This window comes from Manduca sexta, chromosome 24 (genome assembly GCF_014839805.1).
Source record: "Manduca sexta isolate Smith_Timp_Sample1 chromosome 24, JHU_Msex_v1.0, whole genome shotgun sequence".
Classification (NCBI taxonomy): Eukaryota; Metazoa; Arthropoda; class Insecta; order Lepidoptera; family Sphingidae; genus Manduca; species Manduca sexta.
Window position 1 is genome coordinate 5,247,026 of NC_051138.1, and position 16,390 is coordinate 5,263,415.

Sequence of the window (16,390 nt, forward strand, 5' to 3'; positions counted from 1 at the left end):
AAAAAAAACTTAACTATATTTTTTTACCTTATAATTAAAATTGCTCTTGCGTTTTGTTTACCGTCATTTCCAATAAACTATCCTAATCGCTTTTTTCGATCTATCTCAAAAATAACCCAATCACAAATTTTTGGACATGCTTACAAATTACTTGTACATATATATTTTTACAAGAAATCCGTCGGATATAATATAAAATATAAATTGATATACTTGGTTATTAAAAATATTTTGTTACAGTATACTGTCACTACAAGACACCAAAGACATTCCTAATTGAAATGGACATGGAGAATGTTGACGTGGGCGGCAACATGGCGCTGGTGCTATCGACCACGGTGTTAATGCACCTCCTTACATGCACTGCGTTATGGTACCGCCTAAACAAAAGATGAACGAAGGTTTAAACTAGTGTCGAGAACCTTAAAATGTAACAAAGGATGTCCAAATATTTATTTACTTACTTGACTATTAGAGACAATTGTAGTGCCTGCACTATTGCCATTAGGTTTTGACAGGCGCACTTTTAATGTCACAAAATATTTCCCAACATTGTTCATAGATGGCGTTCTTTCATAATTTAAGTAGAACTCACTGTCCCTCCGAGATACGGACAGTCATAGGACAGGCATTGTAATGTTTGTTGAGATAGTAATGATGCAGGTTAGTATTTGAATAGTATAATTAAACTTCTTCAGTACAATTGTAACTGTTATAGAATGTATAAAAACAAATTCGACAAGTTTATCATTAAATTTTTTCATTACATTGTTAATATAAGTAACGAAACAAATCACTATTTCTTAAATATTTTAATGTAACGTCGTTTTACAATAATGTGAGAATAGTTCGTGAATTTTATGCAAATGTATAAATTTAATTCTGGTTTTGTAATTTCTATTTTATGAATTATACAATAACGTAGTATAAATATATTAAAACAAATCCACCACTTTGATAAAAGAATAATTATGCTAATGATACTATGAATGAACGTAAAAGATGCTCTACTTTATGGATGACTAAGTATTACACGCAGTTCCACTCGAATAAATAAAAAAAATAAAGTGTTTGGTAGTGTTAAACGCATCTTCGTAAAATGTAAGTACTGCGATTACTTTAAAACACGTATCCAAATTCGAATAATGAAAAAGTTTTGACTGATTAATAGTTCCCAGTTTAAAATCTATTTTACTATTTACAATTGAATAAATTTAATTTATGACTAGTTGAAATACTTCAATTTTATTTTTTAAACATAAACGAACAGTTGGACAAAAATAGCATCCTAGATCTTTTAGTAAACATTTTTGTAGTTAGATACATACATCAAATAATATAGCTCGTCTCCGATATCAGAAACATCATTATGTTTAAATGATAAAATAATTACGCTGCCCTTGCCTGATTTTATAGATAACGAACTCATGTATGATATTTCTACAGCCGTAGTAATATCATACATGATAAGTAAAAGTAGTATAATCATAAAAAGTATTATTCGTGTTTTATAGAATTATTGCCTAATTTAGTTTTCAATGATAGATTAATGTATTTTTATTGGTTCGCTTTGGTTAATGAGGTGTTGCATAATATCGTAAGGAATGGAAGGGAACTTGCATTTAGAGAATTTAAGTAGAATAATTTTTAAAATGAAATCCAAAGGCATGACTTGTATATCATAGATTAGATTTATTGTTGTTTTTGTTAAATAAATACTGTTTATGACATATGACCTCGAATAGAAAGAGAAAGACATTTCGTATTCTTCATTCATGTACCGTAAATAGCTATATTTTCTCAAACTTCTTCGTTTGTAGGAATGAATCGCAAAAGGTTATACGGATAAAATTGCCATAGATTCCAGTGAATAATTTATTTCACATTTCTAATCTTTATGTATTATAGAGCACTAAAATATTATTGGACATTTCTCGAAAAATCTCATGAATATTTGTATCTCTTATATGTCTCTATCAATAAGTTTACTGTTTATTTTTCTACAGTTTCATCGTTTTACATGTTAATAAAATTATTATTTGTATCTTTCCTCTCGATTGACCAACATTTTGACTCTTACGCAATTGTGATTTATTTAAGTTAATATAATTTTATAAAATAAAATAAATTATTTGCCAATAACATAGTTGTTTTTCTTATAACTGCATAGTTCGAGTTAGATTGAGCTCGAGTCAGTCTTAGTTATTTCGGGTATAAATCCAAATTCGAAAATAACCAACTGCTAAAATCGACTAAATATTCGTGTAATTTTGGGGAAATATTACTTATAATGTTTTGTAAATCTCAATTTAATGAGTATTTAACTAATTACCAGATTACATTTTTAAATTTATAGCCCTATTCAACGTGGCACCTTGGAGGCATTCCTAAAATAACGTCACACTTTAAAAGAGTGGGAGAGGGTCAGCGAAGTGTGAAATAATATGAAACGGGACGGGGGCGTGATATTAGAATCTAATGTTTAAAAATATAAGACATTAATTGTAAGCTAAAAACTCAAAAAATATTTTACCTCTGGTCGTATAGATTTATAATATTTGGTCTCGCTGTACCACATGATCGCTCATCGGACGCAATTTGATATGGGTTTTATTAAAAAACGGGAACCCTACTGTTGGAACTGCTATTTTTATTTATTGAGTTCTGGGTGTAAAATTACAAAATATGTGACGTCACACCCAAGGACGAAGTCTCTACAAATGTGACCACCTGTGACATGACTTGGACGAGGAGAGAGGTCGAAAAATCATGAAATTCGTATGACGTAATTTAAGGATGGCTCCTTAGTACCTGCCCAGTACCCAAAATCATGTCAAGCGCATAACATTAGCGTTAAGTTAAAAGATAAACGGCGACATTGAATATTATAATAACAAAACTCATTTAAAGGGGACTGATATAAGATTTATATCGGCTAATGTAAAGGAACTCAAGATAATGCAATGCGGGTTTTTGATTGTAACAAACGTACACAATAAAGTATTGAATTCTAGTTTTAGTGTAGCCAGTGTAACTTGACTGGTGGTAGGTCTCTCATATAAGACAGTCGGCCTAGGTAGGTACCACCGAAATGTCTATTTCTGCCGCCAAGCAGCAGTGTATACTCAATGTTGTGTTCCGGTTTAAAGGATATTGTAGCCAGTGCAACTACTGGATATAATAGGGTTTAACATCTCATGTCAAATAATACTTTGTAAGTGTAGGGTGGTGTTTCTACTGTTTATGGGCGCTTTTAATTCTTACCATCAAGCGAAGGGCAAGCTTGTTTCGTTATTCAAAGCAATAAAAAAAACGAATTTTCTCAAGTGTATTATTAGACAAATCATTCATCACGTTTTGTTTCTGTATTGTCCATTTTATATGCTTGTTTATTTAATCATAGCTCAAATGGCCTTAACACGCTCCTCGACGTGAAATAAATGTTTTTAGCCTTTTAACCGTGACTACAAAAGTTTGGCATCTTATTCCTTTAAGATCTTTGAGATTTTCTAAGTGATAATAATATTACAAAACCATCGTGTTAAACTTAATTATTATTAATTGGAAAAAACGGAAACACTTATAATTTACTTTTCGATAGAAACATAATGTGATTCTAAAATAATTATTTTAGGCAATTCTAAAACATGAAGAGTAAGGTTGAAGAAAAGTTAATTAAAATATAATAGGAAAAGTAGAGTCCTTAAACGTTCATTGTTTTCTCTCTTTACCAGTCGTATAAATTAACAATCAGTGCCTTCATGAACTATTAAAAACAAAAACCTAAAGTAAAAGCGATAAGAATTACCAAAACACGAACTTCGATAAAAGTTGCCACAACACAAACTTCATAATTTTGACAAAAGTCATATTAACTTTGACTGATGCTATCAATAACTGACCGTAAGTAAAATAAACATAGAATATCATCACGGTGCATCTCTTAAATGCGAATTGATAGTTGAAACAACTCTAGGCGCTTGCGGCTCGTATCTGTCTTGCGATAACCACAATCAACTGCGTACGCGCCAGCGCCACAAAATATACGAAGTACAGAAGCACTAAAGTATTCGAATATAAAAACGTTGAAACTAATGCGGAAATTAGTAATGTGCTATGACGTGCATATATCATATTATGTTGTGTACGATAACATCGTACGTATGTATGTTTATGACTAAACCGTTAATATTAAATAAGAACATTAATGTGTGCGACAGTTATCAATTTGTAACAATTATCTGTTCCATGTTATAGTTCACAAAGGAACACTAAAATAAACAATAAAGTAAAACGAATACAATAATAATATACTTAAATATCGCAGCAGTCCCATCAATTACCAGGCATACTCAAGTGCATACTTAAGTCTTTTATCTATCGAGTAATTTGCCTATATCTGGCACAACTATTGAATCTCCGTGCAAATACTAAAATGAACGATATTGGACATTTTTCATATTGGACACATAATTACACTAAGCTATTTAAATCTCACGACGCGACGGCTTCCATCGTTGGAAATGTCTCTTCTGAAGTAGTGAGTTTTTTGCCAGCTGACAATCACATCGGGAGTGGGGGAGAACGACCGATAATCGCACGCGCTGTCGGCACTAGTCAGTCGCCTGCGCAACGCATGACCATTACGCAGTTAGCCTTCCGCAGCTAGCGCGCCCGGGCGTCTTGCAAGGCGCGTTCGATCCATTGTTTACATCCTTTGTGCACCGCGATGGAAACTCCGCGATTTAACTTTTAAGTGTGTGAAAACAAACATGGCAAGCGAACGATCTGACTCGCAGTCAGCGTCCTCTTCGATCAGTGAGGATTCCCTCAATATATCTTTTGAGGATATCAACTACACTGTCCGAACAGGAGTTCTGGCGGGAGGTAAGGGAATCGTACAATAACCATTGTTTACTATTATTAGGCATGTATGCATTTACTGATAGTAGTAAATTAATTAGTTGATAGTTCTAATGGCTCTCCCAGTTATCGTTGCGACTGATATACTTTACGTCAATTTAAATCTCTATTTAAACAAAGAAATGTCTGCTACTTAAGTAAATGTAAATGAAGCATTAATTTTGTGTGAATTATTAACGAAAGTAAAAACGTACGCGCTTAAAAATAGGGGGGTTAGTTAACAATGACCAGTTTGTACGGAATATTAATCTTTTTTGTACCGATTTGTGTCAAAAATATTGTTCTTCACTATCTATGACCTTGTCGATAGAGTCGATTTCTAAAAAGCGTTTAGTTTTAGTTCGTTAAATACTGTCTTTGTTATTGTTGTATTATTGTGCTATATTACAATACTTTACCATATTTTAATAAAATACGTGGTTAATTAGGCACATATAACACATTTTGCACATGTAGTTGCAGACCGGTCGTGTTTATGGCATAAATATTCTCGACTGGAATAGTCACACCATACAGACCACATCGCCACTCTCATAGAAAACCAAATGGTCTACTTTAGCTTACGATTTGTAGGGACATAGCCGTAAGCCCAAAAGTCCCACCACTGCTTCCAGTTTCAACCAGGCTTTACCAATAACCTACTGCCTACCGACAGAAGCGAATTTCCCGGATAACAAGGTTGTCCAACGCCGGTCCCTGTTTCTGCTTGTTAAAGTATACAAAAAGTAATTTAATTATTTATCACTTCATATAAAAAAAACTGTACAGGCAGACTTAATGCCGTAGCCGTTCTGTGTCAGTCAATCTTAGGCTGGTGCAGAGGTAATCACAGCACGTGCATCAAAGGCCGCGATAAATAAGGTCCGTCAAAGATAAAAGAAAAAAAAAACAATATTAAAATTTTCTCACAGTTTGTACATCAACATAAATACACTAAATATTATTTAATATGATTATTCATACTTAGCTCATATGTATTGTACTCGTATGTATGTAAAATCCGAAATAAATGTTTAATTTAATGTCTAACATCCACGTGAACACAAGAAATTAGTGTTTATATTTGAGTTGCAGTCTCTTCTGGTCATCATTCAATTCAAGCAAAGTATGACGGTTATCTTCATAATAAAAATACATAAAACATTCCCTACAATTACATTATCGTTGTTAATATTAGAAACGCATTAAACGACCGTATAAGGATTTCCCCATTTCAACAATTAATAATACAATAATAAGTTATTTTAATTAATCGTATACCTATACAAATTACTGTGATAGTGTTCATGAGTGCCTCCAAGATTAGTTTTAAGGAGTTGCATCTGCAACTACGCACTATACTACATATTATTAAGTACCATTCAGATTTGTTTTTTCAAATTCAATCCGCGCGGGTTTTTGAAAATGCTTTATAAAAATAACCTCTATGTCGATAGTTCCTATCGTTGCAAATTTATTCAGTGACATATTTATGATTTATTTCTGGGCAGGGGGTGCACATGCACCTTCTTGCACCCCTCTCCCAGCGTCCATGATAGTGTTACACTCTTGTGCGGTAAGTTTTGTTTCACCAAGCGATTGAAAATAATTGTTCTGTTATATCCCATTTTTCTATCAGGAAAGCAACCTTGCAATTAACATTAATATATAATAGTAGAAACCATAGACCCAGTACAGTAGCATTTAATCCACAATCCGAAAAATTGAAAAAAAGTCAAGTTTAAACATTGTAATATATTTGTTCATTTGTGTCTCGGATATTTTGATGTTTTTTTAATGACAATCAGGGAGACTTAACAATTCAATCTTAAAGTCAATTATGTTTTTACACTCGCCAATGACACCTATTGTTAATAAAAAATGGCTGTAGCTAGGTTTATTGTGTATTTTTAGTAATGATTTATTATTGTTTTTAAGCGATTGTGAGTTGGGGACACTGAATGCTTAGCCTTAGTGCCAAAGGATTGTACAATCTCATATTTATATTACAAAAAAAATATCTCAAAATTATAACTTATAAGTATGAACATTATCATGTAACAATATCCTTACTCCCATAAATAAAAACTCTTTAATCTTTTATTGGTTGAATGATTCAAGACAGGATAAGATCAATTATCATCTGGAGAATATCTTCTTCTTCATCTTTCTTCTGATTCAGAAGGTATGAATTTATAATACTTTTCTTTTCTACTATTATACGCCTTATGAATGAATTAATGAATGAAATATATCTTAATAAAGCATCTTTACATTGACAAATACACAAGAAATTGGAATTCACAAATAAAATAGATATTCATGAATTCTATGAATTTTCTCAAACTTATCAGAACAATCACAAGTAATACACATTGTGGTGCTGACTGCTGAGTTAGTAAAAGGTCTCTAATCGTAAAGCCCAATTGTTTTCCTTCTCCGAAAATGACGTAGTACGTATGATAATAAAAAACAAACATGTGTTGTTACAATTTCAAATTATGTTTGTCGCCTTCTACAACACTGGTATTTATAAAGAACAAACTATAATTCTCTATAATAAAATACGGGAAATTATTTACTACACTCTGAATACTTTACAACTAGAAAATAATTAAATTGAGAGAGCAGCATTCTTACATAACGCTACATAGTCACATAATCGTAATGCAAAGCGATATTTCTATAAATCCCCGATTTAGATTAAAATATAACTTCTAATAAACTGAATGCAAAGTATTAATTATTGATTATGATAATGTTAGGTGCACAAAGATACGACACATTAAACAAGTGTCATACTGTACGTGACATTTGCTTTCACAATATTATTGTTAATGAAGTCAGTTAAAAACAATGTTATTTGCGTCACGGTAGATGACAAGTATGTAATAACATTAAATTTCAAAGACGCCCCTGCATTAGAAAGATATAGCCGGTGGCAAACAACTTGATCACATTACCATTTGGTGGGGATTTTTTGGAAAAATACTACGAGGTAATGTGCTCAAAAAGTTTGACTGACCCTTATAGTATATATAATTGTTCTGCGGCAGATATTTCGTCAAGATCCGTGATACATACAAAAAAAAGTGCATTACTCGATATGTGTATCAAATTCTAGAGAAGAGAAGGGTTAAGAGATTGAGTCTAAATTTTTTTTTAAGTCCACACTAGTCGAAAAGTCTTAAAACACCCAGAAAACTTTAATGTACAAATCTGTTAGCCTGTTTTATTATGACAATGTTCGTTAATACCTACATTTGCAGAATTATAAAAAATATATGTTAATATAAATATATATCTCGGTTTATGTACTCGTAAAACCTGTTATACTTGAGATTATAATTTCACACGGTTTATACGCACTGGATTGTAAAACAACATGACAAAATGAGTTCAATATTTTGCGCAGGTAAGGTCAATGCCGATATAGTAATGTGTTTGGAGAATTCCACTGTTTCCACTGCCCGCTCATGGTAAAAAATAGGGGTAATACAGTTGATATCTGGAATGATCCTAAACACTATCTCCGTATCGATCTCGAAATAAATTAATAAAATTTAATCATCAGCCATAAGCTTGTCGTTTATTGATTTCAATCGTTAGCGAGGTTGCAGAAATGTTTGTCCTTAAGCTCCCTCATAAACAAACAGCCTATTCCTTCCATACTTTTCGGCGCACGAGTTGCGAGCGGGAATATGCGAAGGTTTTATTAAAATTTCTTCAAAAATTCAAATTTACGTCTTTTTGAAAATGTTATTTACTAAAATATTCCTTATTAATTTGTCTTTCTAATAGTGTTGGTTGCAAATTTATTTATTCATTCTATATAATTCAGGGTTAGCGCGACGTTTTGCTGGGCTGATGGCCCTAATACTAACCTCGCAACTCCGCGCTAAAAAGTAGATTAATGATGTCGCGCCGACATAGCGAATGAATCCTTTGGTGGGCATGGGTTTTTCAAGATATCCCAAAAACACAAGTTGCCGGGCAACGTTGCACTATGTTGGCAATCGATTTCATCTCAACGTGTCCTGAGACTCGAGGAGATCGTTTCATAGGCGTTGAAGTATCAGTGTGTTTTCTCCATGGTAAAAATCGTAGCTAATGTACTTATGAGAGAAACTAAAGAGCTTGGTATACGGCGTGCAATTAAAGAAACTCTTTTCCTTGTTCATGACATATTCAACGACGAAATATTGTGATAGCGTTTGTGATACTGGCGAAGGTCATTGATCTTAAAAATGATTTGCTTTATAATTTTTTCACTACTTTTGCAAGTAATTACTCGCGGCTCTGTAAGCAGCGGTAGTACATTTTATAAATTTGTTATGTTGTTAGCCTCATTAATATAGATAAGTTAATATATACGTATCTGTGTATGTATGTAAGATAATTGGGCAACTGAGCGAAGGTCAGGCCGATATTAAAACATACATTTTCGAAATAGACGTATTTTGCGAAACTATATATTATAATAATTTTTGAAACAATATCATCTTGTCTCATTGGCCTTTTTTTTAACATGGGAAAATCCGTTTACGGATATAAACCGTCCTACGTGCGAAAACCCCGTCATTCGACTCTCGCTCCCTAATATCGAAGGTTGTGCAAGTGCATGCGGCCACAAGAAGTCGGCTCTTGGGCAGACCCTCTCGCTATCCAAGGAATGAGATCTCTATAAAATCACACGCTTGTCTCATTGGCCTAGTGGCAAAGGATCTGGGTTGAGAACCTTGTTCAAGGTTTGATGGCCGAACCGGGCAAGTACAATCTGAGAGAATTTTCGGTTTTAATTTTTTAGCAATTTGATACAGGCTCGTCATCATATTGGATGCACTAGTTGTGACTCTACATACACTTGTTTTTCGGCGTGCAAATAACATACTATTAAATAATCATCATATGTGATTACTTTACTGCAGACAAGATTTAAATAATACCAACTCATGAAAAATAAAACAGCTATTCGGATAACGATAACTTTTATCAAAGTATACACCATGTTAATATATATTTCATAGAAATAATGTCGATGTATTGAAGAATGCTTGTCAGTTCCGGTCTATACATATTTATCGACATTTATAGGTGCATGATTAAATGTAGACTGTAGCCGAGGATGCTCAAGAGCCAACTCCTGCGACGATTACGGATACATGCACTTGCATGCTCCGCGACCTTCGGTATTAGGGAGGAAAAGTCGAATGGCGGGGTTTTGTGTAAAAAAAGATTATAGCCGAAGTGTTCTAAATGCGAGATACGTTATAATAATACACAAAAACAAGCATTACGCCTTTTCCATTTTTTTTGGGGTAGACAGAGGTGTTATCGTGGCCATCTTTCGACAAATGAATTAGGTCCCATGTAATAAGAGCGATATTACCGCCATTTGAAATGACCAGTTGACTGCTATACGTGAAAATATTACTTCAAGGTTTATTTATATCAAACGTGCTTACAACATTGTTATAGTCGCATTAAGTATGAATAAGTCAATGATAGCCACAAAAACTATTATAAACCAGCTTGATTCTCAAATGGCCGGAAAACGTCAACACTTTGTACATTAAAAACGTGTTAAATAAAAACTGGATATTTGAATAAGGTAGTAATTACGCTCGAAAAGGTAAGCTATCCATTAAATGTCAGAGATTTTATATTTATTCACTTCATCATCACCATCAGTCGCAGGACATCCACTGCTGACCGTGGGCCTCCCCCAAAGATTTCCAGATTAACCTATTAAGCGGCCCGCTTCTATTCACTTGATGAATTTCAATCCCATCTAGCCGAATTTCGACTACGGCGGCCAAATTAAATGGAGGTCAGCCAGGTACATAGGTGTTTATAGTGCACGAGTACGTACGTGTGCAATACACTGGTGCACTCTGTTTCTGAACTCCTGCGTAAGACGTGCGATTATAATTGAAAAATTAATAGATTATAAAATAAATTGAACATTTTAATATTTTTATTACTGTATGGTTATTTAGGTTTACCCTCGTATTCAAGCCTTTTGAAGTTTTTTCTGAAATATTTTATCATTTCATGTATTTAATGTTTTCTAACAATTACAAGAATCGTGATATTTTTGCCAAAATAAAAAAATATGTTTTCTGTCCCCTAATAAATAAATAAATACAAAATGTTTCTTGCGTATTGTCGCCTCTATTCTGTAAAAAATGTACATACCTACACGCTTTAAATACTTGCCATGCGCCTGAGTTTCCTATCGTAGATATTTCAATGACCCATAACATTCAAAAATCCTTTCTTAGTACTTAAATACGTTACACATAATATTTCTGTACACAATTTCTCTCATACACTCCGATTTTAAATGATTTGCAAAGTTTTATGAAGTAGAATATAGATTAATACGAATCATCAACAATTTATTTTCAATTTATAATACATCATATTTTCTCTGTTGTACTAATGTAAAATTGTGGTATCATGTTCATAGTCATATATGACTCATAAGTACCCTAGCAGATAAATAATCAATATAGATTTATTATTATCGCTTAAGGTTTTATCTGTAGTAGTATCACCAATATTTTACTTTGTATTAGGGACATCCAGTAATATAGTTTTACGTTGCTTGATAAATCGCAGTTATTTTATACACATACATATCACGACTTTATCCCCGAATGGAAAGTCGCAAGCGCAACAGGCGCACCCATTCACCGCCGTGTGTATTCCGTCCCATGATGTCATAGTGATTAGGGGGCAAGCCAAACGCCATATCGGGCACAAATTCCTGACTCCGGGCTAACACCGAGCAGAAAAACCCATTATAGCTTTGCCCGACCTGGGAGTCGAACCCGGGACCTCGGAGCCGTGTCGTACGCAATATAACTACTGAGGTAGCCATTTTATAAAACCGGTATATAATTGTTTTTACGTATATTTTCCGCAGTTGTTCCGCATGTTTCGAAGCTTGGTACAACTAAATGATTTAATGTTTTTATTTCTGTTTAAATATATTCAAGCTACTTTAAAAATAGTCAAATGAATAATATATTTTATTTAGGTAATATGATGTATATTTCATATACTGTCCCAAAGTTACGCACGGGCCTCCTCTACTCCTAAGGGATAAGACCCTTAGTAGTAGAGTAGGACCAAACCAGCACGCTGACCAAGTGCAGATTGGCAGACTTCCCATACCCTCAAAATTATTATAAAGAACTTCGCAGGTATGCAAAGAATACACACATAACTTTTGTAGAAAAATCAGAGGTGCGTATCCTTCTGTTTTAAATCTAAGAACAATCCGCTCTGCAGTCCGTTCCACTCCCAACTAGGCTATAGTTGCTTTTGGTATACGTCTCGACCATGGAAACTATACAATTTTGGCCGAGTATATTTTTGATTTAGCTGTTGGTCCCAAATTAGCGAAATCTACCCATTTTGGTAAGTCGGTTTGACGGCGAATTTGGTGCTAAATGACGTAACTGCTCATTGTCTCTACATGTAATACTTGTACTTATATTTTTAAAGAAAGAAAAACGATCTATGACTTACAGTCACAACACAACTAACAACTAAAAACTGGCCCACTGTTGGGCTGTTTATTTTGTTATAATATATAGTTAATAATACAATTTTCCTCACTGAGTCTACCCGCTCGTTTCGTCGTTTCCGCGTCCGCATTTTCGCGCCTTGAATTTTTCAAGTCTACAATAGCAGACAATGACATTTATTAACGTCTTATAACTCTGAGTAACTTGCAAATTATAATAGCAAGTAAGTCCGCACTAGGAGGTTTTAAGCGTAACAAACATGGAAATTTTAAAAAATCGCTACTCAAATTATAAGGAATTGAATTGACTGTCAGTTGTATAGCAAACTAGATGTTGCGCGAAGACCCCTATGTGAACAACTTTTTCCGGTATTAAAATCGCACTATATATTTTTTCGGAATAAAAAGTAGCCTATATGTCAATTTAGACAACGGTCTACCTGTACGTCAAATTTAATTCAGATCCGTTCAGCAATCGGCATTTATAAACATCCAAACATTTTCATAAGCTTTCGCATTTATATTAGTTATATGAAATCGAAATTTCAAAACGGGAATACTACAACGTTAAAGCGTCTGCGCATCGCCTTATAAATTATAATAGCAGAAATTAAGTCCGGTTTTTGGTTCTGCGTTCAGTTAATGTGGCGACAAATTTACTCAAAGATCTTCCGCATTAAGAACATACAAATAAATATACCGTCCCCGCGCGTTTTGTAAAAACGTTAATCTATTATTTGTCCAACACATGTGCGGATTAAATACTCGCGAATAGGTGCAATGACCTGATTATGACTGACTCGCGGCGGGCATACAAAGAAGTATTCATAGGATACGACTACTAATACATTATTACAAAAATAATTCAAACTAAATGATAAAAGTCATTCAGTCGTAATAGATTTTAGAATATTATTTTAATACTACCCAATGTGCCCAAAGTGATTGAACGCCTTGGGATGAAGTTAAAAATGTTCCCTCATCTTCCTACACTTACTCACCTTCCGTTCATAAATACGGTTCGCAAATGCGGAATATTTCATACTTCTAAAACCATCGAAGGAATATGTGTGTCGCGTCGCTCATTCGGTTAATTATTTTATTAATGAGATACCTACATAAATGACACGTAAGAACCTTGATTTGTCAACTGTTATAATGATTAATTCATAAAAATAAATAAAATTTAAATATATATACATATTATGTGATTCGACTTTTCTTTGTGCTGTGTAGTATTAATTATGCATCAAAATCAAAACACGTATTATACAAATAACATCTTTCTGTCCGAGCTAAGGGCCTATGCACACGGCGTATTTTTAACGCGCCGACAACGCATGTTTTATAAGCGCGCGTTCATAGCGCTATAGAATGATAACAAATAATAATATCAACCCTGTATTATATACTGCTTCTCTCAGTAGTAGAGAAGGACAAATTGCAATGGGACAGTATAACACAATACGGGATAGGTATTAATCACGAGGATGCTCTAATTACTCATTCAAACTTCAATACCATCTCAAAATTAATCGTCCCTGATAGTTCAGTTGCCTTCCTTCTTCTAAAGGGCCGCTCTGACTTCACGTAGGCGGCTCTCCGTTTCAGTGCCGCCCACAGCATTACTCGAGTGATTTGACGCATATCCTGGGAATAAGCGATTGGATTATAATTCAAGGTCTTTATACAATATCGGAACTATATTTTATATCTACAAACTATTTATCCATGTTTGATTTGTAAATTCATATGTGTAGTAATAATCTTCCTAATGATTAATGTTTACGCGAATGTTAGACATTAAAATTAAACTATTTTTCGGATTTTATCGCGGTTTTGATAATTTTAGTTTTCTCCCGACGTTTCGAAGACTGCAGCCTTCATGGCCATTGCTCTTACTAATAATATTTTGATTTGTAACTGACAGTTAACAGCTTGACGTTGAATAGCTTGACCCACAACCGTGGGATCTGACATGCAAGTTTCATATTTTGTTTCGAAGGTGAACTTTATTGATAGAAATAATTGCTGCGTCAAAATGTGGGGTTAGTTGTATCATACTTAATGCTATTTAACTCCCCTAAGTAACAGTGGAAAGGGTTTAATTTAGATTTAAAATTGGTTCAAATGAAAACTATAAAAAATATATTACAGTAAACAGTTGTAATATTGTTTTCATGATTCTTATAAGAAACAGGATTGATTGCCATTAAAAAGTTTTTATATAAATTGTCTATTTTCTTGTAGACTAATTTTTTTTTTCAAAACCTGTTATTATTCTCTACAAAAATTATGGACAGTCGCCTAAGATTTTTTTTGTAGCTAAAGCGTTTAAAGTGCTGCCCCTGTTCAAAAATCCAACCTGTATAAAACAAAAAACATACATTTCCTTTTGTAAAAGTTACATCGTATGTATACATTCAAATTAAATTCACATTAATTCAGACTAGACGCAAATCGAGACATTTTAAACAGGCAAATTACAGTGGCCTTGTAACCGTATTACGTGCTAAAAAAAATCCTATTAATTATGTCTAGGTAGTTACCACCGCAATGTCTATTTCTGCCGCCAAGCAGCAGTGTTTAGTCACCGTTGCGTTTTGGTCTGAAAAACATTGTAGCCAGTGGAAATACTGGTCACAAGACATAACATGTCGTGTATCCGGTCATATGGCTTACCATCAGGCGAACGGCAAGCTCGTCTCGTCATTCAAAGCAATAAAACAATATTACAATAATATGTTCAATAAAAATTACGTCAAGATAATCGTTTCATGGCTTTGTACCCTAGTAGTTAAATCCATAGTGTTAAACTTGTTGAGCTCTTAAATTCAACATTCAGGTTAGGCAAAAACAACGTATTTTATCAAATCGATAACACTCAATTGCCTGAACTTTAATTTTCGGTATAGAGTTCATCTTACCACCTGACACATCATAAAAAAATCTCAACTTAGTTTGTAGACCTTATATATATTATATCCTAGTTATTAGAGGTGCACAGGCGTGAACTATATTTGTGAATGTTCTAAAATATCTCTCTAGAACTCAGAAGACCGTGACCGCGACCGAGGAATACAATTTGCCTACACGAATGTAATCCATTTGGAAATAGGCGTAGGTACGCGTATATTATAATAAAAATTGGCGACATCCTTAGTTGTTTAGTCTCTTCCTTTATCGTAATAAGAATAAACGAGTCACTTATGCGTTGCATTCGAGATGAGCGACTTTACATCGCCACAGATAACATTAACACAATACGATAAGATACCATTCAATGTGCTACAGATGTTTTGATGGATGCTGTTTCGTAAATTAGCCAAAATATATATTACTCGCCAAGAAATTGCGTTTTTGAAAACATTAGACATGGAGTAAAGTCGTAAATGACAATAATATTTACTACTCAGGGTCATTTTGATATTGCGTTAATAAATGAAACCATGTTCTCGGCTTTACCTTTGCTAACTCTGTGCTAAAAATCAGGCTAGCGAGCGAGTAATGAATATTTCCACCAAAAATTTTATAGTGTACGGCAAATATACCGTGTGCGTGAGTGTATTTCTGACTGAAAGTTTGATGTTGCCGCTGCATTGCATTCTCTTAGAGTACTTGTAGGGCGTGTAAAATTCTAATTCATTTTTATTGATATTTATTTTATTTGAAACTCTCACTTATTTACATTTACGATTCGAATAATTTATCGTAGTGTTATTTAAAAGAAAATAAGTATGCAGTTTCATTTAAAAACGCAATGTCAAAATGACGCTTTTTATTAACCGACTTCAAAAAAAAGGAGGAGGTTATCAATTCGACGTGAATTTTTTTTTTTTTTTTTTCTATGTTTGTTACCTCAGAACTCGCTCATTTCTGAACCGATTTGGAAAATTCTTTTTTTATTCGAAAGAATTTCTCTCCAGATTGGTCCCATAAAATTTTTTTCAA

The 16,390-nt window shown here is 33.6% G+C and overlaps 2 protein-coding genes across 3 annotated transcripts in view; both read left to right on the plus strand.

Moving 5' to 3' along the window:
- Positions 1 to 2,142, plus strand: part of LOC115448846 (ATP-binding cassette sub-family G member 1) — a 55,680-nt gene extending 53,538 nt beyond the window's left edge. Inside the window, exon 13 of the mRNA XM_030176420.2 lies at positions 241 to 2,142. Within this exon, the coding sequence (XP_030032280.2) occupies positions 241 to 395 (155 nt within the window). The 3' untranslated portion in view covers positions 396 to 2,142. The remainder of the gene's footprint in view (positions 1 to 240) is intronic.
- Positions 2,143 to 4,606: 2,464 nt separating this feature from the next.
- LOC115452028 (ATP-binding cassette sub-family G member 1-like) overlaps positions 4,607 to 16,390 on the plus strand; it is a 44,076-nt gene continuing 32,292 nt past the window's right edge. For both annotated transcript variants that reach the window (XM_037442480.1, XM_037442481.1), the window contains exon 1: positions 4,607 to 4,887. In XM_037442480.1, coding sequence (XP_037298377.1) covers positions 4,773 to 4,887 — 115 coding nt within the window. In that variant the 5' untranslated portion in view covers positions 4,607 to 4,772. The remainder of the gene's footprint in view (positions 4,888 to 16,390) is intronic.